At 56.3% G+C, this 25728-nt stretch overlaps 10 protein-coding genes across 10 annotated transcripts; 6 read left to right on the forward strand and 4 right to left on the reverse strand.

Annotated features, from left to right (window-relative positions):
• Nucleotides 1-1803: 1803 nt before the first annotated feature.
• On the forward strand, nucleotides 1804-3786 carry D7B24_003018 (uncharacterized protein; the record flags this gene model as incomplete). The annotated part of the gene is made up of 4 exons (XM_028637212.1): nucleotides 1804-2169; nucleotides 2229-2766; nucleotides 2825-3676; nucleotides 3737-3786. 4 exons carry the CDS (start codon nucleotides 1804-1806, stop codon nucleotides 3784-3786), a joined length of 1806 nt encoding a protein of 601 aa, XP_028497420.1.
• Nucleotides 3787-6992: 3206 nt separating this feature from the next.
• HTZ1 (histone H2A.Z) lies at nucleotides 6993-7879 on the reverse strand (the record flags this gene model as incomplete). The annotated part of the gene is made up of 3 exons (XM_028637213.1): nucleotides 6993-7181; nucleotides 7278-7409; nucleotides 7772-7879. The coding sequence occupies 3 exons, from the start codon at nucleotides 7877-7879 to the stop codon at nucleotides 6993-6995; spliced, it is 429 nt and encodes a 142-aa protein (XP_028497421.1).
• Nucleotides 7880-11633: 3754 nt separating this feature from the next.
• D7B24_003020 (uncharacterized protein) lies at nucleotides 11634-12259 on the forward strand (the record flags this gene model as incomplete). The annotated part of the gene is made up of 2 exons (XM_028637214.1): nucleotides 11634-11847; nucleotides 12120-12259. 2 exons carry the CDS (start codon nucleotides 11634-11636, stop codon nucleotides 12257-12259), a joined length of 354 nt encoding a protein of 117 aa, XP_028497422.1.
• An 820-nt stretch (nucleotides 12260-13079) lies between these two features.
• On the forward strand, nucleotides 13080-14290 carry D7B24_003021 (uncharacterized protein; the record flags this gene model as incomplete). Its single annotated transcript, XM_028637215.1, has 3 exons — nucleotides 13080-13688; nucleotides 13741-13958; nucleotides 14011-14290. 3 exons carry the CDS (start codon nucleotides 13080-13082, stop codon nucleotides 14288-14290), a joined length of 1107 nt encoding a protein of 368 aa, XP_028497423.1.
• A 606-nt stretch (nucleotides 14291-14896) lies between these two features.
• Nucleotides 14897-16222, forward strand: D7B24_003022 (uncharacterized protein; the record flags this gene model as incomplete). The annotated part of the gene is made up of 1 exon (XM_028637216.1): nucleotides 14897-16222. The coding sequence occupies one exon, from the start codon at nucleotides 14897-14899 to the stop codon at nucleotides 16220-16222; it is 1326 nt and encodes a 441-aa protein (XP_028497424.1).
• A 482-nt stretch (nucleotides 16223-16704) lies between these two features.
• D7B24_003023 (uncharacterized protein) lies at nucleotides 16705-17434 on the reverse strand (the record flags this gene model as incomplete). The annotated part of the gene is made up of 2 exons (XM_028637217.1): nucleotides 16705-16833; nucleotides 16946-17434. The coding sequence occupies 2 exons, from the start codon at nucleotides 17432-17434 to the stop codon at nucleotides 16705-16707; spliced, it is 618 nt and encodes a 205-aa protein (XP_028497425.1).
• Nucleotides 17435-18333: 899 nt separating this feature from the next.
• D7B24_003024 (uncharacterized protein) lies at nucleotides 18334-19080 on the forward strand (the record flags this gene model as incomplete). The annotated part of the gene is made up of 2 exons (XM_028637218.1): nucleotides 18334-18610; nucleotides 18668-19080. The coding sequence occupies 2 exons, from the start codon at nucleotides 18334-18336 to the stop codon at nucleotides 19078-19080; spliced, it is 690 nt and encodes a 229-aa protein (XP_028497426.1).
• Nucleotides 19081-20210: 1130 nt separating this feature from the next.
• On the reverse strand, nucleotides 20211-21918 carry D7B24_003025 (uncharacterized protein; the record flags this gene model as incomplete). The annotated part of the gene is made up of 3 exons (XM_028637219.1): nucleotides 20211-20353; nucleotides 20410-21539; nucleotides 21593-21918. 3 exons carry the CDS (start codon nucleotides 21916-21918, stop codon nucleotides 20211-20213), a joined length of 1599 nt encoding a protein of 532 aa, XP_028497427.1.
• A 304-nt stretch (nucleotides 21919-22222) lies between these two features.
• Nucleotides 22223-22758, reverse strand: D7B24_003026 (uncharacterized protein; the record flags this gene model as incomplete). Its single annotated transcript, XM_028637220.1, has 2 exons — nucleotides 22223-22445; nucleotides 22505-22758. 2 exons carry the CDS (start codon nucleotides 22756-22758, stop codon nucleotides 22223-22225), a joined length of 477 nt encoding a protein of 158 aa, XP_028497428.1.
• Nucleotides 22759-23766: 1008 nt separating this feature from the next.
• D7B24_003027 (uncharacterized protein) lies at nucleotides 23767-25374 on the forward strand (the record flags this gene model as incomplete). Its single annotated transcript, XM_028637221.1, has 1 exon — nucleotides 23767-25374. The coding sequence occupies one exon, from the start codon at nucleotides 23767-23769 to the stop codon at nucleotides 25372-25374; it is 1608 nt and encodes a 535-aa protein (XP_028497429.1).
• Nucleotides 25375-25728: the final 354 nt, after the last annotated feature.

Raw genomic sequence — 25728 nt, forward strand, 5'->3', positions numbered from 1 at the left:
AATGCACAAGCATCGAGTCTGGGCGACTTGCAGCTTTGTTGAGAACAATAGGCCTCGGAGGCTCAGTTCGCTGAAAAAGGAACCAAAAGGGGAACCAACCGTCAAGTATCTGAAGTACCGAAGGCGATTGCGTGGCGACTGTCGGTAACAGTGCCGAATGGCAGGAGCGAAATCGCCAGCGGATTGTCCTGCCAGGTCGATGCGACCATAGGCGTAATGCATGGTGTGTTATGTACGTGTGGTGCGGATGCGGTGCCGGTATGTACGTAGTTCGTTGGTGGTGGATGGAGAGTGAAGCGGGGTCATTTGTGTGTGTGTGCGTGCATAGCTGAGACCTCAAGACTCTTCCATATGTACCTTATCTCTGGATGGGCAGGCATGAAGAGGTTCTGTCTGAAGCACCTCCTGATGCAGCTGCAGCATGTGTGTTGTTGTTGATTATTTCGACCTAGATGTGGTTCAAACAAATGCATCCAGATCCAATGTCTTTGCAATATCAATGGCAAGGTTGCCCCAAGCTCCTGGTGATTGAGTTGGGGGGCTGTTCTGTTGTTCTAGTGAGGTGTCAGGCAAGTCAGGAGTCAGGAGCCAGTCGATGGTCCCCCTCCTGCCCGTCAGCAGACCCCACCCAAATCAGTGACTGGGGAGGACAGTGTTCGAAACGTAAATGACTGTGTGAATGTGTGGCTCTTGCCGTGGCTTGCGCCGTTCTCCCTTGCTGCATCCAATCAAACACCTCGTATTCAGCAGCTGACACTGTCTTGCGCACTGCTCCTACCTCCCCCCTTTCTCCTCCTCCCCTTCCCCCCCCCCCTCCCCTTTCCCTGAAGGCCCCAGCCCAGTACAGGCACTCTCATCAGAGGCAAGAGGCAAGGGAGAAGGCTGGGATTGGAGAGGCTTTCGAGAGGGACGGGAAGGAGCGACCAGGCAAAGCCCCATAGCACTTACCACTAGACAGCAAGCTATGGATACCCCATCCCCGTCCCCCGTCCGTCCGTCCCCATCCCAACCACAGTGAGGCAGGCAAGAAAAAAACCTACCCTTCGAATCCACTTCTCCTCTGCCTTGCCTCTTGTCCCCCCAAACACCACCATCACCACCACAATAACCTCCCTCCTTCTCACCCAAGACTGTTGGGCAACCTCACGAACCCCTCGACATTTCGCCCCCCTTTCTCCCTCCTCCCTCCTCCCTGCGCCTGCACCGTAAGCTCATGCCTGCAGCGCATACCTGTCCCGACGCGGACTCGCTCTAAACTACACCTCAGCAACGAGCCAACCCTGCGTCACCCATTTGACTCCGGCATTCCTCGCCTGCTGCGCGTTCTGGTTTCCTCTCACCGTCACCCACACGACGCTTCGCGAAACCACCCCGAGGCGGCTTGCACTGCGTTTGCATCCGCTCCCGCACTCTGATCAAAATTGTTCCTGCTTCGAAAGAGGCAGACGACGAATTTGCATCCAGGTACCTCACTGTGGAGTCCCGAAGAGGAGCCAACCCACTGAATACAGCTCCCGCGCAACCAGAGACACTTGCAGCGACTTGCCACATCGTGCGACCCCCTCGGCTGCCCGCATGCTCTTCGCATCCCGTCTCTGAGAAACCTGCACGACCTGACGACAAGCCGACGAGACAAGGAACGAAACGTTCGATCTCGCCGACACGAGACGCAAGTTTATTGTTAATGCTGCGACCTTTCCACGCTTGCATCATTCGCGCACTCTCTCTCACCGCCCGGGCTTCCTGCATCTGTCTGCCGACTCTTGCCAGCACATAGCCACTACAACCACAGCGCTCTTCATAATGAGCCAGCAACAGCACGATATGTATCTCGACTACGCACCTCCTTCGAATCGCTCTCCCAATTCCTCGCGCCCTTATCCAGGTGGCAGCGGCTTCCAACCCGGCATGTCTCTGCCTCGCCAGACCCAGAGGCCTTTCGATCCGCCTCTGGGCTCATCTGCCCTCTACTCGACCGACCGCCTGACAGGGGGCTACAACCCGCGAGGCATGGATCAAATGAGCCATCAAGGAGGGATGCAGGGCGGCTATATGCCTGACAACAACCAGGCATGGTCTTACAACCCTGCAGCTGTTGCCACGGTCAATGGCGCCATGAACGGCACAAGCCGGCAGAGGAGCGTCAACCGACGCAACCCCATTCCTACGGTTAGTAGCATGCATGATGGCGTATGCGTTGAGCGTATGGTACTGACAGGCGTCGACAGAACTGGACCGATCAGGGCGGCATGGGCATGCCGTACGGCTCGGTTAGCCTCAACGGTACCCCTTTGTCAAGCGGTATGAGATACGACCAGGGACAGCATGACATGCGTGGCGGCCCTGGCGAAGAGCAGCTGATCCCGACGGCCATTGTCATCAAGAACATTCCCTTTGCGGTTCGCAGAGAGACTCTAGCGGGGCTCATGCTCGAGATGCACCTCCCGCAGCCCTACGCGTTCAACTACCACTTTGACAACGGTGTCTTTCGTGGTCTTGCCTTTGCCAACTTCTCCTCGCCTGATGACACGAAGATCGTGATTGAGGCTATGAACGGCATGGACGTCCACGGTCGCAAACTTCGCGTCGAGTACAAGAAGATGCTGCCAGAAGCCGAGCGTGAGCGCATTGAGAGGGAGAAACGTGAGCGTCGTGGACAACTGGAGGAGCAACACCGTGCACCTATGCTCCACCAGCAGCCTTCTGTTTCTACGCTGAACAGCATGAATAACGGCCAGTCTCGTGGTGGAGCTAGCACCGCCCTCGGTATGTATCTGTTTGTGCTCTGTAATCGTCCCCAAACCCGCTAACCCTAAAGCTTCAGGCGATGTGAACCTGAATGACCCAGAGACACTCGAGTTTTACACGGAGCTCACCCTGTTCAAGCAGGACAATAACCGCGAAATCCTCATCTTCCCATCGACTGTGGCACCTGAGCAGCGCCGCCAGATTCACATCTTGGCTCACCATATGGGTCTGGAGCACCGTTCCGTTGGCGATGCCGACTCGAGACAGATCCATGTGCAGAAGCGCCATCTCCCCTCGCCCACTTCGCAGATGCCCACGGCGCCCGCCGTCGGTCTGGATTACCACAAGAAGGGGCTCAGCAGGGCCGCTACCTTCGACTTTGCCGCAGACAGGGAGCGAGAGACCAGGGCCGTCACCGGCAACTACTCTCACATGCTGGGCCGCCAAGGACCCACCCTCGAGCTGCCTGGCAGCCCTGATGGCACGGGTCTTGCCAATCTTCGAGCTGCCAAGAGCTTTGCCGATCTCCGATCGTTCAGCCCCAGCCCCTCGGCCTCGTCGTCCAGCTACTTGACGGCCGTCAACAATGGCATGATGCCTCCTGCCAGGTTCACTGAATATGCCAGCGGCATGAACCAGGGCAACTCACTCGCGACCCCCAACCTGACCCCGACTACGCCGGGTACGTCGAGCACCCCTGGGAACGACAGCCTGCTGAACTCTCTGGGTGCGCTTAACCTGGGAGCTTTCGAGGCCGCGACTCATGCGCAGCCGCGCAACACCCCCGGCGCGATCGGTAGTCAGCGTCCCGGCGCTGTGAACAGCCGCAACGGAGCCCCCGAGAGGCAGCCACGAGGCCCGGAATGGGAGGCGTCGGCTGGCTTTGGAGGCCGCACCCGCACTAACGGCCATATGCAGCGAGGAAGCGGTAAGTGACACCCAGATCAGTCGACTGTGAGGCGTGCTAGGCTAACCCAAACTTTGACAGAAGACTCGTCTGACAACGGCGCGCGTTCCACCGCGTCCCGCTACCACTGAGGGCCGAAAGCCCAACGATGACACGACTCATGAAGACTCGATGGATAGAGACGACGAAAAAAAAGCCGAGATACCAGCGCAAGCAAAACCGCTGTACAGATTATTCTCCTCACCCCAGGAATCTCCACCCGCCCTCATACGACTTCGCTTGCTTTTTTGACCACCTCTACGTTCCCCTCCCCGTACTGTTTATAATGATTGTTGCAAAGCTTTTCTCGACTGTTGCATTTGGTGGATAGAAAATCACGCGACGCTGGATTGGATAGCTCTGGTCCCGGCATCATCTTGACGACCGTTTTTTGGACGAACACGGACAGTGATGAGGATTCAAGACGCTCTCACTCTCATGGGCAACCATATCACGACCCGACACGGCCCCGGCTCCGACAGGCCGCCGCCCTGCCCTTCCTTACTCCACACCATGGTGCTGGACAGCGAAGGATGTTTGACGACGATTTTATGCTGTTACGACGTGACGTCTAGACGGACAACAGCCCCCTTGACGAAGCCCGTCTTCGGACGGTGCGGGCGTGGCTAGCAACGGAGACGACTACGACGATATACCCACCTAATCCTACCCGAACCTCGGTCTCTCAGCATCAAGTCCCCATGTTGACACCCTGGGCTCCCCTTTCGACACGACCTGGGCGCTTCAGAAAAGTTAGCCCCTTGTCGGCGTTGATTTGCTTTTGCTTTTTGTTTCTGTTGCCCTGGGAAATTTGGCCTCGGGTGAAACGGCGTTTGGTTTTGCATTTGTTGGTGATTCGATCTCTTGTTTTTTTTTTGAGCTTTCCATCTTGACGGTGGTGGGCTAGTGTTGCAATTTATCTGATTCGCACATCGCACATACGATTTAGTAGGAAAAGTGGCAGTTATGTCGCGGGTGACCGCTTGGACGGTACCTGATGAAGAGGTGACGGAGTGGAACGAAGTTGATGCGGCAACGAGTAATGGGGATCGGCACATTTACTGTGTTAGACTTCCAACAGCCACTGTTGAATATATTGCACCGTTTTGTTTGAGTTCGGAAGCTGTTGATGAATATGTTGTCTCCCAAGTGCGTCCTTTGCATGCCTTGTCTTCGCTGCTGGACATTGACGAGAACCGGGTCTTGCTTGTAGCCCTTTACAAGATGTTTGCTCGATAGACTCCAAAATACCGGCAGTCTGTATCATCAGTCCGAGCTAGGCAGGGTATTTACACTAGAAGGACACAACATTGGACAGGCATCGCTATTCAACGGCGAGCATATCAAGAATGGGCAACTGCCACGTCTTTGTCCATCGTCCCTTTGTCTTGTTGAGGCACGGTCAGCAGCCTGCCCGACACAGCCTTGTGAGGCGCCGTTGAACAGCATCTGCCCAAACGAGACAAAGCACTCGGGTAATAAGCGCGATGACGGCGATCCATCTTGTTGCTGGGCCTGGCGCGCCTTGTTATGTCGTTTCCTTTGTCCCTAGCAGCCATCCGAGTGGCGCTGGTTGCGTGAGCTGTATAGTGTCGAGTTGGGTTGGTGGATTCCACGATCCAGGTGGTGAAGTGATGGTGGTGGTTGGGGCGAGGGGCCAGATTGTGTATTGGAGAGTCGGATATAGAACACGCCGTTTCCACGCAGGAAGATGGGCAGTGTCGTTCACATCGTCGTGCCGCTTATTCTGCACCAGCCCGCTTCATCTGGTCCTCTTCCAGGCAAGGGATATATCCCAAGCAGACGAAACTTCTTCCCTCCCTCAGACGATGACACCAGCAAACAAAACAATGCGAACCCTCGCAGTGCAGATGCACCCCAAACATCAACCGAGGCCTCAAACCCTGCCAGTATCACCCCTGCTGAGGGGACCCCAGGACATAACCCCCAAGCCTCGCGCCACCCGCTCTCCAACGACGGCCTCGTTCCCGCAGCCCCCGGCCGTCGAGGAACCCGCGTCAGCTCCACCGCGGACGCCGATGCCCTGGCGCTGGCGCTGCCACGCCTGCGGCGCCACGTTTCGCCTCGCCTGCACGCGGCGCTGTCTCTGCTGCGGCCACGTGCTGTGCACCGAGCGCGATCGCAGGGGCAGGATGTGTCGTGCCGAGTTTGACTATGAGGGGTGGGCTGCGTATGGGGCGTGGAGGGGGGAGCGGAGGGGGGGCGGGAGGAGTGGGAAGCGGGTGACCGAGGGGATGAGGGACGAGGTCGCTTCTTCTTCTTCTGCGGCTGCTGATGACGGGGATGGTAATACCGCGGTCGAGGGGCAGGGCTGCTTCTCCGAATGTGACTGGCCCAGTCAGTGTCGGTATCGAGCGAGGGAGAGGCCTGTTTCGCCTGTAACTGGTGTTGGGATGTATGAGGTGGCGGGGGTGGTGGAACATGTTGAGGTAGCTTCGGGGGCCGCTGGGGGAAACGTCTGGGGGCGTGAAGAAGACGAGGAGGGCGAGAAGGACGAGGAGGACGAAGAGTATGAAGATGATGAAGAGGATGAAGGCGATGAAGGTGATGAAGAGGAAGAGGAGGCAGGCGCTTTCGCAATATTCATCTGGTGCGATGGCCCTGAGACGATAGACCCGCGGTTGCTCGGTCTACACGGCCAGGCAGACGGGCATTGGAGCTTGGCCGGGCAGAGGTGCGAGGACTGCATAACTGGGCAGGACATCTGTAAAGGGACCGAGCTGTAGAGGTATCTGAGCAGAGGCTGCACAAGGCGAATACATAGAGCTCATACACATCACCACATCACTCACCACACGGACGGTGCGCGCAAAAGCCCCCCATTACCAAGTAGTATCATCTACCTATCTCCCCATCAGCCACCCCCACAAGCCTGATCGGGGCGAACCGGGAACCGTGTTGTACAATACTCGAAGACGACAGCTCGAGGCAGACAGGACGGGCCGGGAGCCCTCGGCATGCGCGGCCGGGCCGGTGGTCTGTCCTGATGAAGCGCGCGGCATCCCAAGCGACTGAGTAGTCAGTTGGGCTGGAGGAGAAAACAAACAAGGCCCTCAGGCCTCGAGGTCTCCAGAGCCTTGCCCCGCGGTCGCTGCCCCAGCCTCGGCAGGACGTCTCGCCGTCGACCCAAACAAGACCACAAAAAACATGTCATCGAACCGAACCCCGTCCGGCGACCCCGTCGTGAAAAGAGATAATCCCGAGAAAAAATTCCATACGCAGAAGCGCCTCAAAAAGGCGCGTGACAGGCCTCGTCGCGTCGACGCGTTTCTGGCGTCTACGCCTCGAGCTGCTTGGCCTTCTTCTTCTGCTCAACCTTTAGCAGCAGCGCGCGGTTGATGTGCGGCAGCACACCACCAAAGGCGATGGTGGCGCGGATGAGCGTGTCGAGCTCCTCGTCACCGCGAATGGCAAGCTGCAGATGGCGGGGCGTGATGCGCTTGACTTTGAGATCCTTGGCGGCGTTCTGCATTGCGCGTTAGTCAAGGACGTGACGGTGGCGGACATGAGGGATCAGGCAGAAGCGATTGGGGTGAGGGGGTGACAGAGAGAGGAAACGTACGCCTGCGAGCTCGAGAACTTCAGCAGTCAGGTACTCGAGAACAGCGGTCGTGTAGACGGCAGCCTTGGCTCCGACGCGCATCTTGTTCTGGGTGTTCGACTTGAGGAAACGCTTGACACGACCGCAGGGGAACTATGGTAAGGGTCAGTAACGGAATTCGAGGCTGCACGCGACGGACGAAAGCTGTGTGTGTGGTGTGCGATGCGCGATCAATCCAGACACCAAATCCGACCCTGTTGCTTATCAAGTCGCGTCGAGGGGTTCGCATCGATATCAGCCGAAAAGACGTGTCGAGCAATGAAAACAGTGCAGGCCATGGCGATGCAGCCATGCCCAAAGGGTGCATCATCGTGGTGTCTCCACAAACGCGTCGTGATCGAGGCTGTTGGTGATCGAATGGTCGGTGGATCAAAGGCTTCGTCGCATTCACGCACACTCGCACGCACAGCCATGTCGCAAGCATGAACGAGCTCACGCGACTTGACGCAACGTACCTGAAGACCAGCACGCGCCGAGTGGCTCTGCTGCTTCTTGGGGCCGCCATCGGCTGAGGCCTTGCCTCCAGAGGTCTTGCCGCCAGACTTTCCCTTGCCTCCAGCCATTGTTGATGCGATGCGCGGTTGGTTGGAAGTGGATTCGGTGTTGCCAAGGGGTCCGAGGTTGACACGGAAAATCGGAAGTTGATGGTTGATCGAAAAAGGTGGACGTCGGTGTTGATGGTGGTTGATGTAAACAGATTTTTTTTTCGCGAATCGAACTCGAAACCGGTGGTGGGCAGGTGGTGATGTTGATGGATGGGGGGGTGGTCGTGATGGTGGAGCGGAGGAGACGGGGGAAAATCTCAAGGCTCGAGCGTGCTGATGCTGGAGCTGGCGGGAGCGTTTTGGGGGGGGGGGGACTGCGCGCTGAATGTTTGTTGTCTTGGACCTGGCCTGGCGAGTAAGGGACGTACCTACCTACCTAGTGAGTAGGTGAGTTCGGTGAGTAGGTGGTGGGTGCTAAGGGGGCCGAGGAGGGGCTGCCTGCCACCTGAGCTGCAACTGTCATTTTCCCCCCATCCCTGGTCTCCCCATCTCTTTCTCTCTCTCTCTCAGAATCTCTCAGAGGCTCCCGTCTGTTATGATCGTAGCGCGTGGCTGCCTGCCTGCTCCCGGGCTTGTTGACAAGCTGGTGCGGGCAAAAGGGAGGCCAGCGCCCAGAGGAATGTTGGTCTCACCCGAGGTTCTACCGGCCGGCCACAGTCCCGTATGACTTGAAGATGCGGGCAGGCAGAGACCAGAGGTAGTGAGGCGGTTGGATGAGCCAGCCATTGTTGTGTCCTGGCTCTCGCCACTTGGCAATAACATTGCCCGAATGGCTCCGGGAAGTCAAGGAGACCCGTATTGAGCCCTTGGAGCTTTTTTCGAGGGGACAGACCCTGTTGTGCAGGAGATATACTGACCTGGCCAAGCTTCCACGAGCGGCACTCTGGCGGCTACCAGCAGAAGCGGGAGCGCCAGCGAAAAGAAATGTCCACAACTCTGCAACCACGCGGTGTGCTTGTGGCTGGACTGCTGAAGGCGATCAAAAGGGGCATCTGGGTGATACTCGAGGGTTTTGCAGCTTCTCCGAGCCCAAGAGCGGGCTCGTCGTCGAAGCATACAATGCCATGTCGGCTTCTAGAGTTGGCTCAAGCGAGGCCCTGAGATCCAAGTGTCCCGCACGCTCGATGCTGTGGCTGGTGCATCACGTGCCAGACAGGTGTCTGTGGCTGCAAGCGCCGTGGCCGGCCACATCACGTGACGCTATGCGGCAGGCCATTATGTCGACCTGTCTCCTTTCCATGATACTTCTGCAGCAGCACTCACAGGCCATGGACGGCTTTCTCGATGGCGAAAGCGCCAAAAGGTTTCCCTTCGATGAGACGGATTCGCGATTCGGTCCCATGACATCTTGCTACACGCTGCTTCACCTCCACTAACTTCTAGCTGTATCAACAAACGGTCAATTCTATCCTCGTACCATCCGTTGGTAGTGGCCAACGCCCACATAGGCCCCGCTCTGACCGCCTGCGCGATGTTGACGCGAATCAACAAGTACTATCCGTTTGCCTTGGGAAGTAGGACTGTGTCTACTTCCTTTTTCAGTCGCGCTGGCCATCGAGAGAACCTTCGCTGGCTTGCTGGCTGGGGTTTCAAAACCCTCTGCATATCAAGCACCACATGCTTCTTGCCACTGGCAACCGAAGTCGACTTCACGTCCTCGAAGGCAGTATGAGGTCGCTCTGGATGCCGGCTCAATCCACCAATTGGGAGGGACTTCCCACGCCATGGTGTAGTTTGCACAAGAAGTGGATGGCAGCCTCGAGATTGTCCGCATTTTCGCGCTCCTCCAATCCGTCAAGGACGATATAATTATCATCAAACTGCGTTTGCTGACCTCGGATGATCCTTGAGAATTTGTGGAGATTCCATGGGTTATATGGACATCCTGTTATGCCTTCGCCTTTGATTCGGATATCGGAATCGAGAGTCTCATATGTGAAAGACGACGCTCTGTCTTGCATGAGTAATTGTACTATCAGAGCTTGTTGCAAATTCTTTAGGTCATTTGACGTGCCATCCAAACCGCCAAAGAAGAAATAGCACAGACTCTTCTTAGAGCTATCGATGCATTCCATCTAATGATTCTGTATGACTTGAGAGCTTGATGCGAAATGAGCATATGTATCGTGACGAATGCGAGCTCCGAGCTCAAACGTCCCTCAACACTGCTTTTCCGCACCCCGCTACCAGACAATGGTCATCAATGTCATGATCCAACGTAGTCTGGGGGAGAGCAGAGCGAGACATACGGATACCATGGAGCCACAAAAGCCTGCCCGGCTCCTGCTTCCGTTAAATGTAAGCTGGGTCCACAATGAGCGATTCGCCAGTTTCGGACGCACGCTTTTCAGACGCTCTCCGTAGTTTAGGCCCTTAATCTGATTTTGCGTCAGATTCGGAGTCTTGGCCATTTGTTCATCGGACAGGATAAATTAGCATCACTACAGAGACCTAACAATTGACCTACTGCCTTTCACCCTCATCTTAGCACGGTCAATGGGGCTAGCCAAACCGTCTTGAATGCTGGACACACCCTAAACCTGGTCGACAATCTTGCAAATATTTTGTTCGGGGGACGTCAGATATTCCAGACACAATGCTCTAGTGGTCAGAGGAGAGTCTGCAGGCGGCAGGGTGAGCTCATGCACTGTCAGCTGCCAGGGCCAACTGGAATGTGCTTTTGGTCCTCTCCATGATTGAGAGTGACTTTTCTGCTTCCGGCTTGTTCAGGGGCCTTTTGAGAGCAAATATGCGACTCTTCTTTACAGATGGTTCAAGCAAAGCCTTCGACGTATTGAGCTCCCGCAAATACGCTTCCAAAGGGCCCCCTTTCACGCCCATGGCTCTGAGGGACGAGAGGGATGCTTGGGAATCAATACTATCGTACACGTTGACATATCGACCAGACATTCGGCGACATTGCGAATTCCCAATGCCTCGTCGGACATGCGTGAGACTTCGTCGGGGTATCTTTTACAGACTTCTGAGACTCATCGCAGGAGACGATGACCCTGGAGGATACATGGGCGAGAGCGATGAGAATGTCGGCTATTACGATGGGGTCCATCTTGACAGAACCGCACTGCTGCCTCGGTTTCTGTGTGATTGAGGTGCGTTAGGAACCTAGATCTCGGCGAAACCAGCGCGAAACCAGCTCGACCTGGAGAGTCATGACTGATGTTTGGGCTGGCCGGCCGACATGCAAGGTCAAGCCCCCAACAGGTTCGGCGGGGTGTGTGACATGTTGGCGCTTGTAATCCGCGTGCACGCCATTCAGAGTTCGAATCGGGATGGAGTGAAGATCCCCCAAACCGGCCCAACTGGACACAAACTGTGGAACAGAGCAGCATGATTGAGTTCCGAGCAACAGAGTCGTTTCTAGTGCATCTGCTTTCTCTACAAGCGTGACTGAGTCTCCAAGTACAGACGATGAGGGTAAGACAAAGGTTTCCGTCACCTCACCGGCGTTACACAACAAGCGAATAGCAGTGGAAAAAGACACACCTCGACGGCGCGGCTGGAGAGGACAGTGGTTGCCACCTATTGTATAGGTAGCCTTGGCACCCACATAAGGCATGTCAAAATTGCTGTTTGGTTTGAAAATGTATAATTCGCGAACCAACGGGCGCTCATGGTTGCTTGGTATTTTTAGCAATGCATGGAAGTGGGCGCTTTCATTGCACAGTCCACTCAGCTCGGGCCGCAGTCGAACATCACCTACCAACGCTGTCAGTCGACTGTTCAAAACGGCTGCAAACGACTCATGACAGCTATGGCCGCGCCCATACGAACGAATGAGATTCCTGCCCAAGCAAATGCCCTCTTTGAAGATTCCGGCTTCTTTTGCCGCCACCCAGATGTCCCTCTCCCTACACTGTCAGATGTCAAGGTGGAATGCGAGGAGCAGAACTCGCCTGGCCTGAGCGAGGCCATACAACCCCTTCCGTTCATGTATGAGTCTCTCGGACTTTTTGTTGTGAAATTTGGTGGAATGGACCAAGTTCATGTAAACGAAGGCATATGCCTATGGGTTCTCCGTCGAATCCTCCTCGAAGTACCTGTTCCCGAAATTTATGGCTGGACTACTCAGGACGATTATGTGTAGCTATACATGGAACTTGTCCAAGGAGTTACTGTCGAGAATTGCTGGCCGCGCATGACTGAGGACCAGAGGGGCGTTCTCTGGGATGCTTTGATGGAGATGGTGTCGAAGCTTCGGACACTTTCTCGAGACGCACCACATCCACTAATCTGTAAGTTTCGCAAGACCCGGTTCGCTATCCGTACCGCCTCCGGACCTTTCTTGACGCTTCTAATAAACTCATCAGCCTGGCTCGCATTGACGGCTCGGCACTGTACGATGTCGAGGTCAACGACAACAGGGGCAAAAGGCCGTGAACAGCGTCTTTCGATTCCGTAAAAGCCTTACATAGCTGGTTCGCCAACACGACCATGATGGAGTTCGAAGCCATCTAGCCAAGGCGGACACTCGAGGATATCCCAGATGGATTTCGGCACTTATTCCCTGATGACAGCAAGTTGGTTTTCACACACGCGGACTCCACCCCGCCAACTCGCAAGGGCTGCATCGGGTAGACTTGCACTTGTTTGGGAATGCCAAAAATGATATCTTCCATGTTCCTACCACGGCACCCGATATGACGCTGCTAGATACTTAGATGGTAGGTATGTAGGGAATGTGCAGGCATGTATTCGCACTCGAGTCTGTCTACTGAGGTAGGTACCTTGGTAAGGTACTACCTGCCTACCTAGGTAGGTAAGGTAGGTACTCACGGCACTTACGGTACTTACACAGCAGCCCCACTTCTGTGCTGCTGGGAGGTGCAGCCTGAGATGCAGCCTGGAGGCAGGGACGACCACTGGCCTCGAGCGAGCAAGCGCCCTCAGACCTCAGGCCTCAGACACCTCACGTCTTATCGCTGCACCTGCCGCAAGGCTCTCGCCCTTCGCGACTCACTTCTGTCAGCTCTCACCAGCCCCGCCGCTTGCTGCCTACCTTAGGTGTCAGCCTGCGAACCGTGACCGCTGTCCTCGCTATGTGAGCGGGCGAGAGTAACGGAGGACGCGGCTGCGACAAACATCTGCCTGTCGACTGTGGTCTCGCTCTTCATTGTGGGCGGTTGACCGCTCGAGATACCGAATCCCACATCGCGACCTTGGTACTTGGAACAGCCGACATTCACGAGGTCCAGCCAACATGGACAACAAAGACGCAGAAGTCGCTCCAACTGCACCCAACATGCTCCGCCTCCCTGCCGAGCTCCAACTCCACATCATCCAGCACCTCACTTTCGGCGAGCTCGAGCACCTCCGCCGAACATGTTGCTTCTACCGCGCCTTCATCTCCCCGGCCGTTGTCGGCCGCCTCTTTGGCACGGCCCATCGTCTGCAGGCCGCCCTGCTGTCGACCTGCCGCGACTGTCTGCGCACCGAAGACCCCGTCGCCAGCGCCCCGCCCACGATGCTCTGGGCCGACGTCGCCAGCGCCGACTGGCCGCTCGCGAGCCGCTGCGTCGTGTGCGCGTTCAAGGCGCGCGACTTGTACGTCGACGAGCACATCACCTTTGCCGACTGGACGAGCGCCTACGTCTGTCGGTGGTGCGGCATGCCGGTGCACGTGGGCCAGACCAGCGACTATACGAGCATGCAGGTCAATGAGTTTCATGTGCCCTGCTGGGACGCCTACAAGAGGGTGCACCACCGGTTCCTGCTCCTCGGTCTGCTGAGCGCCGGTGTGGCCGTCCTGGCGAGCGCCAGCAGCATGGTGTTGGTGCCGCGGAACCTGAAGATTTTGATCCCCGCCGTCGTGAGTCGTGGACATGACCCTCGGCGCGTGATTGTGCTGACTCTCTCTCAAGATCAATCTCGTGTTGGGCCTGCTAGTGTACGTGATCATGTGGTTCCGGACGGACAAGTCGAGGACCTTTCATTTTGTCGCCGTGATCGACGTAGTCATCGTTGCCATCTGGATCTCGTCGCTCGTCGAGTTTGGTGCAATGATGCGGATTGACAGGACGGGCACTGTATCAACGCTGGCTGCCGTGTTTCTGGGCATGCTTCCCATCGGCATAGCCATGTGAGTGCACACCATGCAAATTCGAGGGTACTCGGTCTCTGACATGATGCAGGATCGTCCGGCTACTTGACATCGCTGGCAACATTGTCCTTGCGACAGACTACCGACATTGGCAGCGTCGAACACCGAGTACGGGCTGGGTCGAACGGACGTGGAGGCCGGTGGAGACATTTCTGGTGCATTTCACCTGGCCCAAGATCACCGAAGCGGAATACCCCTACCGCATGTTGTGGTATGGATTCGGGCGACTGGGGGGCACTGTCGTTCGGATGAGACAATCGGAGAAAGACATTGAGATGGGAACAATACCAGCGAGGCCTGGCAGCGCGTGAGGCCGATGGCAAGAGACGCATCACTGACCATGGCAATCTACTCGGGTTGAACGAGAAGCATCATGTTTGCATGCGCGCGGTTATACCGATCTCAGCAAGAACCGATTGAGCTCCGACGCCGTGGGTATCGGGAACAGCCCCACCAACGCCGCGGTCCCCGAGCCCAGGTTCTGGGGATACTGGGCGATGTCGGCGAATGGGATGCACCATCTCCAGGGGCAGCGGTCGGCGAAGGTGGGATGCGGGGCAGATCCGAGTGGTGATGCGTCCAAGGTTTCGCCATCAGTAGACGACCTTAAGGCCTCCCGAAGAACGCAGGATAAGCGCAGGTTAGCTGCGTGATGACGCGGAAATGCACGCCGCGTAAATGACTGCCTGGGCTCGTATCATCGGATGGCAGCTCACGAATACGACAAATCACGTCGTTGTCCGGCACATCCGTCCGGCTCCTTAGCTCCTACTCGCCCACTGGCATCATTGGTTGTACTCGTTGACGTCAGCTGTAACGCCTGCGTAACGTATATCACACCCCATCGCCCATCTACACTTCTCGCCGTCCCCCAACGCGTCTTCATCGTCGTCGTCGTCTCATTATTACTCGACACCATGAAGTTCATCTCAACCCTGCCGTTCGCGGCCATCGCTGCCGGCATCGTCGTGCCCAGCACCAACGATTTGAAGGACTGGCAGGATTTCCTTCCTACCAAGAAGTCCATCGCCTCTACCGTAGACTCCATCAAGGAGGACGCCCGGCACTTGGCCAGCAACGTCGAAGATGCTGTAAGCTATGCCGGTAACAAGCTCGACAGCTTCGCCTCGTCCATCGAGCAGGCGTTCGAAGAAGAGGCCAGCACTTTCGGTGGCCACCATCACCACCACCCTGATACGTCCAACTTGACTATTTATGAGCTCATCTCCAAGAGCGACTATGCCACCAAGTTCTTCCACCTCGTGAATGAGCACGAATCACTAGTAAAGCTGCTCAACTCAACAAAGGCAAATTACACCGTCTTCGTCCCCACGGACGAGGCTTTTGAGCACATCCCCGATCACCACGACAAGAAGCCTTCCAAGGAATTCGTCGAGGGTCTCCTCAAGTATCATGTCGGCCTCGGCCTCTACCCCGCCGGCCGCATCCTCGCCACCCACACCATCCCCACGGCCCTCAACGAGCCCTGGCTCGGCGACCGTCCCCAGCGCCTGCGTACCCGCGTCGGGCTCACGGGCGTGCGCGTCAACTTTTACGACAAGGTCGTCGCCGCCAACATTTTTGCCAAGAACGGCGTCGCCCACGCCGTCAACCGCATCCTCGTGCCGCCGCCCTTTGTCGGCCGTGAGCTGTCGCTGTTCCCCTCCAAATTCTCGACGCTGCTGCTGGCGTACGAGAAGACGCACTTTACCGACTTTATTCACCACGTCGAGATGAAGGGTGCCACCGTCTTCGCCCCCTCCAACACGGCCTTTGACCGCCTCGGCCCCGGCGCCAACGCCTTCCTTTTCAACTCGGAGAAGGGGCTCAAGTACCTCAAGGCGCTGCTCAAGTACCACGTCGTCGCCAACGAGACGCTGTACAGCGACCACTACTACAAGCATGATCAGGGCGAGGAAGAGGAGGTCGCCGGCGACGGTAACGGCAGCGTCGAGGCCGAGGGCATCAAGCACTACCACGTCGACCTGCCCAGTCTGCTTGACGAGAAGAGCATCGCCGTCGACATTACGCGCTGGGGCGGCTTCATCGACCTCAAGGTCAACGGCTACATCCACGTGTCCGTTTCGGACGCTGTCGCCAAGAACGGCGTCGTGCACGTCGTCGACAGCGTGCTGCTGCCGCACCGCAAGCCTGGTGGGGATGCCGAGTTGGATGTCGAGGAGCTCAAGGCCATGCTCGCGCCCTTTGTGGAGGAGGCCGAGGACGACTGGAATGAACTGTAGATAGTCCGCAGTCGACTCTTGCCGGTACAATAACTCTTCAATGCTGAATAACAAAGATATCCGATTCGCGTGCATTTTGCGTGTTCACCAGGTTTCGCGATGCTAGCCAGTCAGCGCTTCCAGATATAGCTGATTGGGCTAAACTTCGTTGTTGGCGTTTATCGAAGGACCACAGAAGAGCAATGAGATACATGGCCAGGGGTGAGCGCCTCGAAGACGATTGCTTAGTACATGTCGAAGCCGCCCTGATCATGACTGGCAGACCAACGTCCGGAACCCCCCACTGCCAAACTATGTGACTATGTAGTCGGAAGGTTATAGATGGTCTTCTGATCTGTCGCTGCACAGCCATCACGGGCGACAGATACAATGGAAATACAGCGTACATGCGACAAGCCTCCTACGCCTCAAGATCCTGTTCGGTAGTTCAGCCCTAATCGCCCCCCTTTCCCCTCAATTTCCTACGTGAACCATGAGTAGCATCACTGCTCAATGGCATGAAGGTAGGCAGCAACCTCCTTTTTGAAGAAGGAGCGGGCAACAAGCTCGTCGGCAGACTCAACAATCCATGTCTGGCAGTTTCTTTGTATGACCTTCGTGCCAGACTTAGCCTAGACATATTCAATCAGCTTGAACATCGGTGGATTATTGCGTACTGTGACGTCGTAACGCCCCGCTAGTAGGCATCAAACCTAGGATATGGAGAGAGAATCGCGCGCTTACTCTGTCATCTGAGGCATTCAAAGACTTTCCCGGGACCTTGACGCTGTAGAGAGCAGTCTCAAAGCGGCCGATGGGTGTGCCGTCGACTTTGTTTTTCCCACGGTTGAACATTGCCTCCTGGTCGGCGTCGCTAGCCTCGACCCACTGCAGCGGCACTTTGGCAGTGGGACGGTTAGCAGTTGTCGTAAAGTCATAGCTTCGTTTGACCTCGAATTTGAACCCATTTTTCACATCACCCGTCGCGTGGATTAGAACACCTATGTTTGGGTTCGTGGGCGAGGGCATCCAGTATGCCCAGTGATCTTTGAAAGGTGCGCCATTGAATATCAGTAGGTATACGAGGAGAGCGCGAGCAGGATCCTTTGGCGTCAGCACCGCCGGTGGCTTGGGGGCTGGAGGTTGAATGGCGGCTTTGTTCCCAACAGGGGGAAGGGGTGGAGGTGGAGGAGGAGGAGCCCCTCCCTCAGCAGCCTTCCGGATGGATTTCATCTTGGGGTAGATAGTTGCTTCCTTGATTTGAAAAGTGGAATTGACGAGGAAACCGACCTCAAAATTGTAAAATGATAAAAAGGACAGTAGCTAAAGACTGAGCTGAACAAAGTGAACTGAGGGACGTGTCATGACGAAGTAGCTGTCAAGCTAAGGTATATATGCTTGTTTCTTCTTTTCACCTGTGGAGTCTTTGAGCCTTCTCATCTGAATAAACGTGAAGGATCTGTATGCGCCAGGCAATCCAACCCAAAAGTAGAGCTTGTGATGAGCCGTTTCAGTTATGAGCAGTTGGCAACTCTAAGAGACCCGCGGTAAACTTATTGTCTGGACAGGTAGTAAAAATAACCCGCGCATATGCAGATGCTCAAAATACGGGCCGCTACGCGAATACTACACATGCTGAACTAGACAAATCATGATGCGTAGGTTCCTGTTGGAGACCAACTGGATCAAATATCTTGTCATGGATGAGCAATCACGATTCACGCCACTCGGATAGGCGCTTGCTCAGGCATTGGTCGCGCTGGGCCAGGCCCGTCGGAAGGGGTACACAAGTGGGTTTGGGGGTCTGAACCAGTACCGGGATGGCACGGAACCCTCCCCAACCGCCACTACTTCCCAGCTCCACCATCCGCCCTTTCTACAACCAACGTGTGGATGGGATTGCCTGTCACTTCACGCCAACATCATCCCGCCTCAACAGCCTCAATATCACGCACCTCGTTCTCGACATGCAGCAAATCAAAATCTTCCCCGAATCAAGCTTTTTCAAAGAGCGTCGGGCCAGTGACCTTCCAACGCCGGCAGCGGTTAGGGCCATCAGTCTAGCGTCGGGCGATCTTTGGGCATCAAGTTTCAATCGTCCCAGGCCTGTCAGAATCCCATCGCTAGGGTTGATGGTCAAGTACGGAGGCGATGTAACATTGACAGAAGTTTCGACTCAGAGGATGGTTCACGAACAGCTTCTTGGTCAAGTGCCTATTCCTGAGGTCTTTGGCTGGACTGAGGATAAAGATCAGGGGTTCATCTACATGTCGCTCATCGAGGGCGATACCTTAGAACAGAGGTGGATTGATCTGAACGAAACCGAGAGGCAAGCCATCTGCGCCGAGCTGAAGCCCATGGTGAAGGCATGGAGGGGTCTGAAGCAAGACGGCCAAGAGCCCTATGTTGGTGAGTGGCAACCTCAAACGTCAGCCACATGACCTAACGTGACTGCTTTCCTACCAGGCAGCATCGGTACGAGGCCTTTGAGGGATATCTTCCTCGTGTACCGCCCAGAGCTCGTGGGACCATTTCGAGGCGACAGCGCTGTTCAGCAATTTCAAGACGTCTGCGGCATCGATATCGGTTGCGAGATCCCAATTGTGTTTTCTCATAGCGACCTGGTCCCGCCGAATGTGCTCTTGTCACGAGGGCCCAACCCAAAAGTGGCAGCCGTCATTGACTGGGCCCAGTCAGGATGGTATCCCTCGTACTGGGAGTATTGCAAGGCGCGACGGGTAGAATTGGACCCGGAATTGTTCAGCAAAGCTCTGCAGGAGGAATGGCGGGAAAAGTACCTACCCTTATTTATTGAGCCTGTCGATGACGAGACGTATTACCACCCTTGGCTGTGGTTTGTTTTGTCAAAGGGAATATGATCCAAATGGAAGAGGTACCCAGTTACTCATGAAATGGTCGCAGGCCAGACTCGAAAGGGAGCCGACTTCGAGCTGGCAATGTATTCATAGCCTTATCGAGCATTCGAAAGGCCTTCTGACAGCATGATACGGTCAAGGAATGGCGATAGAGCTGTTGGCGTCTAGCTCATCAAGTTATTCTGCCTAAGAGGTAAGAAGAAGAATAAACAAGCCCAGCCGCAGCAGCCGATGGGGTATCAACAAACGTCTGAAAAGAAATTGACGTGTCCAAGCCGTTGACATGCATCAGTGCGCATTTCGTAAGGAAGGCTCAAGTTTAAGTATGGCTGACAGCGTCACCAGCGATCATTTCATCCATCGCTCGAAGAACAGGTCCGCTCGCCTAAGGGACCGGTCAAGACGCACCCCGACAACGGCGCACTCTGTGTATGTTTCGGTATCACGGATTCCAGCCAGACGCACCTCATCACCCACAATTACAGAGGCTATCATGAAAAGACGAGTGACGAACGAACTTTCCCCTAGAAGACCACCTACGACAGCACCTAGGTTAGAGCACGATACGAGGTTCTCAAGACGGCCCACAGAGGCCTGGAAGGTCATCACCAAGCTGTTTCAGATTTCTTTTTTTTTCTATTTCTTTTTGGGAAACAAGCTTGTTTCTTGGACTAATAGATCCAGTTCCCTGGCCCAGCAGCTCAGAGACGGCGTATTATAGCGCGATCTTCGACTGCTGGCGGCTGAGCTGGAACCATCACTTATTTAACGCGAGCAGATTGGTCAACGAGGCATCTGACCTGGTAGTAGTCCGCTGAATGATCCGAAATTGTGTCTCCGAAATACAGACCTACTTCTACTGCGGATGGCCATTGTTAGACCTAACAAGAGCTCGCACTCGGTCTGATTTTGCCATCAGTAGATTCTATGGATGCCACATCGTCTTGAGAGATTCAGGAATCAGAAGACCCCGTCATTTTGACAGTTTCTTTGCATTTAGTCATGTTCAGTTCCTCTCACTGTCGCTCACGCGAAGTCCGTTGGAGGCCAGCTCATGGGCCATCGTAGGTTCTACAAACGAATGCAACTCTCCGTCATCGATAACAATTCTGTTCATTTCGAGGGACCCAAGCCTAGCCGTCAACAGGCTCAAAACGCAGTGTCAAGCTCTCGCCAGTTGGCCGCGCGGTATACGCATCTTCCTGTGTGATGCCCGTATCATCGACCACAAACGTTCGAAAGTGGGTGTAAATCGCGGCGAGAATGTTCTTCATTTCTAACGAGGCATGGTCAGAATCGTATCCTATTGCAGCCGAGTTCTCAAGAACCTACCGTTCATGGCAAAATTGGAGCCCAGACACATCCGGCCGCCGCTGCCGAATGCCCAGAATCGGCGGAGCATCTCCCGCTTCTGGACATCCTCGACGAGCCACCGCGTGGGCGCCCAGCGCTCTGGGTCCGGGAACGCCGTCTCATCGCGGTGGAGCGTGTGCGCGAGACAGGCTACCCGGACATCGCCGGAGATCGTGTATCCGGCGATGCGGCAGCCGGTTGGAGGTGTTCGACGCGGCTCAGGCCCGGGTATCGGCGCGTGCAGGCGCAGGGTCTCCATCACGACGGCATGGAGGAGAGGCAGAGCGTCCAGGGCTTTGGAGTCGGGAACGGTGCTGCTCTTTTTCGATGACGGCGATGAGAAAGAGGGGTCCAGCGTTAGTAGCTCTGCGCGTAGCTCATCCTGAAGTCGAGAGGACCGTGAGAGGTGCCACGTCGCATACGTGAGAGCGACGCCGGCCGTCTCCTGGCCAGCGAGGAGGTGGTCCATGACCTCCGAGGCAACGGCGTCACCGCGTTGCGAGATGCTCGTCGTGAACAGGAGACTGTCCTCACCGGCCGTGCGCGCCTCCCGGTCAATCCAGGCGTTGATGGCGTCGAGAACGACAGCCTCGTCCACCGCGTCTCGGTCTTCGGCCCCGCCATCAGCCGTTTGCGCCCGCCGCTGCGCTTCGTCGCACATTGTCCGGTTCCAGGTGTTCAGCTGGGCGTTGGCCCTGTCCACCCAGCGTGGATATGGCGAAAGACCCAGCCATTCCCGACACACCCGCGTCAGGACCGGCAGCTCCTGTGGCCAAAAGCCATGCTCGGCGCGGGCGAGATACAGCGCCAACCAGGGATCGCGTTCATCGGCGCGGCGTACAAAGTCTGTCCCGCCGGCGAGGCCAAAGACGTAGGCTGCAATGAGGTCCATGGCGCACGCGAGAAAGATGGGAAACACGTCAACACCGGTACACGAAAATGCCGACTCTGCGCGTAGCAACGGTAGCAACCGGTCCTGCACGACGGCTGTGGTCTGGGCCTTGGCGGCATGAGAGGCGTGGATGAAGGATTTGGAGTATACATTTGACACGGCTCGCTTGCGGAGCGAGTGAGGGCGAGAGGAGAGGGTAGAAAACATGTTGTCGATGCTGTCACTGGTCAGTCTTCTTACTGTCCGGCCTTGATCCATATCTCATCTCACCCATAATTTCTGAACACGCTATACCACGGGTCCTTTTCAAAGCCGCCCTGGTAGATGATTCTCAGTCCGTCGATGCCGTCGATGCTGACGTCTTTGGGCCCGATGCGCACGACAGGGCCCAGCCGGCGATGCGCCTCAAGTAGCACCCTGTTCTCACGGCGGTTCCACCTCACAGCGAGGATCCAGAGAGGGGCATAGTGACACGACCAATGCGCCGCAGGTATCTTGGCGAGTGGAGAGATGAATCCGGGGTTGATGATGCCGTAGTACACCGCGAGGACGATGAAGGCTGACGCTACTGCGGAGATGATGGTGATCATAGCCATGGTGTAAGATGTTTGCTTCTCGGCCTTCGCGCAAGTTTATGAATATTGCAAAGAACGATACAAATTGCAGGAATTGGCTGCTTGTGAAAAGAGGCCAAATGAGGAGTTGCTCAAGTAGGTCAATTAGCTAGGTTTGGCTGCATATTGGCGCTTACTCCGGTCGACCCAGGACGGCTTGTGAAGCATTCATCCGAGTGGTATTCTCTGCACGCATAGCAACGGTGGCTCCCCGTCCAGCAGGTCCAGCCACTCTGCTCTCAACGTAGAAACCTAAGCAATGCTGTCACTATTTGTCGGTGTGTAGTCACGTGACCGAGTCGCTGTGACGTGCTGTCTTCTGCCCCTCTCCTGTCGACCGACGTCGTCTCTGTTGTTGCTCGTTCCTCTGTGAAATCAAGCGGTCGAGTTCCACTTGCCCGTACAAAGCAAGGTACTCATCATCAGATAGGCTGGCGGTCGCAGACTTTCTTCCGAATGGAATGTGTTCAAGGTATTGAACAAGGGCCTGATATACTACTTTGGGGGCTCTATGACATGATCTTCGTTAGTTCAAGTTTTAGGCCGCAAATTCTCTCATTTTGCTTACAAAGTAGTCCCATGCCAACTGTAGACCCTAACCTCGGGGGCCTCCCCTTCAACTACTACCCCATTATCCAGGAGGAAGTAGCATTTGACGTTGTCGGCATCGTATAGCCCTAGAGAAGTAAAATAGTCTTGCTTGTCGTCGAAGTCCCGACCCCATTCATGCTTGCATATAAGACTCGCCATGGTATTTTTCCGTTCTGCCGGTTTGCCGGGAATCAATTGCGACTGGCACTTCACCACGATTCGTTTCGCCATGATCGTTGATGAAGAAGAGGCAACGGAGGCGAGGCAGTCAGGCTGTCAGTCCTACTTCTTAGGCATCAAGTCAGTAAAAGCCACGACTTACAATGAAGGAGAGTGTGTTTCGGCACGTTGAGACAAGCCGGGCTGCGTAGTCACCCGTCCGAGTCGGGCGGTGTAGCGTAGCAGCACTCCGGGCACTTGACTTCTTTGAGAGCCGTGTGATTCGCCAAGTTCGAGCAGTTGTCGAGCCCGTGTTCGTCGCATTCGCTCCAGTCGTGAAAGATGATGTGCCCACAAGTATACTGGTTCCAGTTCTGGGTGCGCATGATTCTCCACGATGTGGTTCATCAAACGGAACGTTGACGTGTTGTCGCCAGGGGGGCTCTGGCCATTTAACCAGCAGCAATATACGTCATCTCATCCAAGTGGGTCCGTGCTGCTCTAAATCCGTCCATAGTAGAGCAAGTTCCGGGTGTGCTATGTATGGAATCTTCTCACAGCACAGGAAGACAACGCGTAGGAAGCAGAGAGTATGTCTTCTCATGTCAAGATTTCTTCCTTGCCTGATGCCGATGCTCTCTCTGTCAAGGGTAGTGGCGACCCACTGCGGGGTGGATCAGAGGAACCCGACTGCACTTGCCGAAGTTGGGGCAGCGACATGCGGGGGCACTTTGTGATGCCGGATGATTCCATACCCGGAACGAGGTACTAATTGCCGTGGCTATCATTCGAGCAGCATTGTCGGAATGGGCCGTTCATCGCAGTGAAAGTTTCGGAATTGGTTCTTATTGTCCGTCCTTTGACAAGAACTGCGTGATCCTCGAGGCTTCAAGAACTTCTTGTCTCTCTCCCCGTGTCGTCATCTTTCAAGGACCCCGCACCCTCCCCAGCAGCAACTGCCCCGCGCTCACGATCGTATCTGCCAGTGGCCTCGACAGCTGCGTAGGTTCTCTAGGCACAACACCAGTCCGCTCGCCTCACGAGCACCACTGCAGCACCCGGACGGCACCCAATCCCGCCATGGCCTCCCCTGGTATGCTCTACGTGACGATGCAGCCGAAGCCCGGCCTGCCTCTCGCCCAATTCCACGACTGGTACAACAACGAACACGGCCCCATCCGCCTGCGCATCCCCGAGATCTTCACCAACGGCCTGCGCTACCAGGCCACCGACGGCGAGCAGCCGACGTTTCTCGCCGTCTACGACGTGACGCGCATGTCCCACCTCGAGACGCCAACGTACCTTACCCTTCGCGCCAACCGATCGCCCCGCGAAGCCGAGACCATTGCGCAGGTCGACGTCAAGCGATACTTTTTCGACGTCGTCTCCGAGAAGAAGGCACCCAGCTTCCGACCGATTGAGGCGCTGACAGACGACGAGGCTGAAGGCATCCAGCTGGTCGTCAACGAGACGACCCTGAAGTCGGCCGAATCAGAAGCCGAATACAAAAAGTGGTTCGAAGAAGAACACATGGGCCTGCTGGCCAAGGTGCCGGGGTGGCTGCGCACGCGCTTCATGAAGACATCTACGATCGAGAACGAAGGCAGGACGATATACCTGTCAATCCACGAATATGCCAAGGAGAACGGCCTCGGCGGCCCCGAGCACCAGGCGTCCATGTCGACCAAGTGGCGCGACGACATTGCCCAGAATCACATTGCGACCAAGAGCCGCCGGACCTACTCTTTGTTCTACGTCTTCGGCCCGGGACCGCGGGACCTCGCCTCCCTCGCCGAGCTGCCACCGGCGGGCCAGGGTATCACGTCGGACGGCGCCAAGACGACCGAGCTGCCCGGCGCGCACGAGGTCATCAGCTCCTTCGTGACAACCGCCGACGGCCTGTCGATCCCGTACCGCCTCGAGGGCAACACGTCGCCCAAGGCGCCCGTCGTCGCCTTCTGCAACAGCCTGCTGACGTCGATGCACATGTGGGACCCCCTCGTGTACATCCTCAAGGAGAAGCGGCCCGATCTGAAGATCCTCCGCTACGACACGCGCGGTCGCCACGCGGTCCCCAGGCCAGAGCCCGCGACGCTCGACATTGTGGCGTCTGACCTCGCGGCGCTGCTCGACGCGCTGCGCATCCCGAAACTCGACACCCTCATCGGCGTGTCCATGGGCGGCGCCACGACGCTCAACTTTGCGCTGCAGTACCCGACGCGCCTCGCCAAGTTCATCGCCTGCGACTTTAACGCATCGTCGAGCGCCGCCAACACGCAGGCGTGGAAGGACCGGATCGCCGTCGCCGAGTCGGACGGCGGCGCCGGCATCAACAAGCTCGCGACGCAGACGGTCGGGCGCTGGTTCCACCCGGCGAGCCTCGAGAAGGAGACGATCGTCAACCTCATGACGGACATGGTGGCGGCCAACAGCGTCGAGGGCTTCCGATACGGCTGCCAGGCGCTCTGGGACTACGACCTCAGGCCGCAGCTCGGGGCGTGCCGCGTGCCGGGCCTCTTCGTCGTCGGCGACGGCGACGGCAAGGGCGCGCTCGTCAAGGCGATGGAAGGGTTCCGGGGCAGCGTCGGCCAGGAGGGTGTCGAGCTGAGGATTGTGCCGAATACGGGGCACCTGCCCATGTGGGAGGATCCTCAGGCGTTCTGGACGGCCATTGCGCCTTCCGTGTAACTAGGTATGTACGATGAGCTGTAGCCGCTGGAATTGAACTGCTGGTCAAGTCCAACGCGCTATGTTATGGTGCGCTGTGCGGGCGTATGACACGTCTTGGCACGCGGACACATCTGCGTTGTGTTTCTCGTCATGAGGCAAGAGGGATGAACCGTAGTGGACGGATAAAGGGCGAAGGATCCATGGCGAAGGACGGTAGCTTTGACGTTTCACAGCATATTGATAGACTTCAAAAAGGGGGCTCAGACGACGCGTCACCCCCATCACTTGCCAAAAAAATGACAGCTGGTTAGGGACCAGAGTTGAGGTCGTCGCAGACAACGTCGCAGACAGCGAGATGTCCCAACACGACAA

Source organism: Verticillium nonalfalfae, assembly GCF_003724135.2.
Source record: "Verticillium nonalfalfae strain VnAa140/NRRL 66861 chromosome Unknown scaffold_18, whole genome shotgun sequence".
NCBI lineage: Eukaryota > Fungi > Ascomycota > Sordariomycetes > Glomerellales > Plectosphaerellaceae > Verticillium > Verticillium nonalfalfae.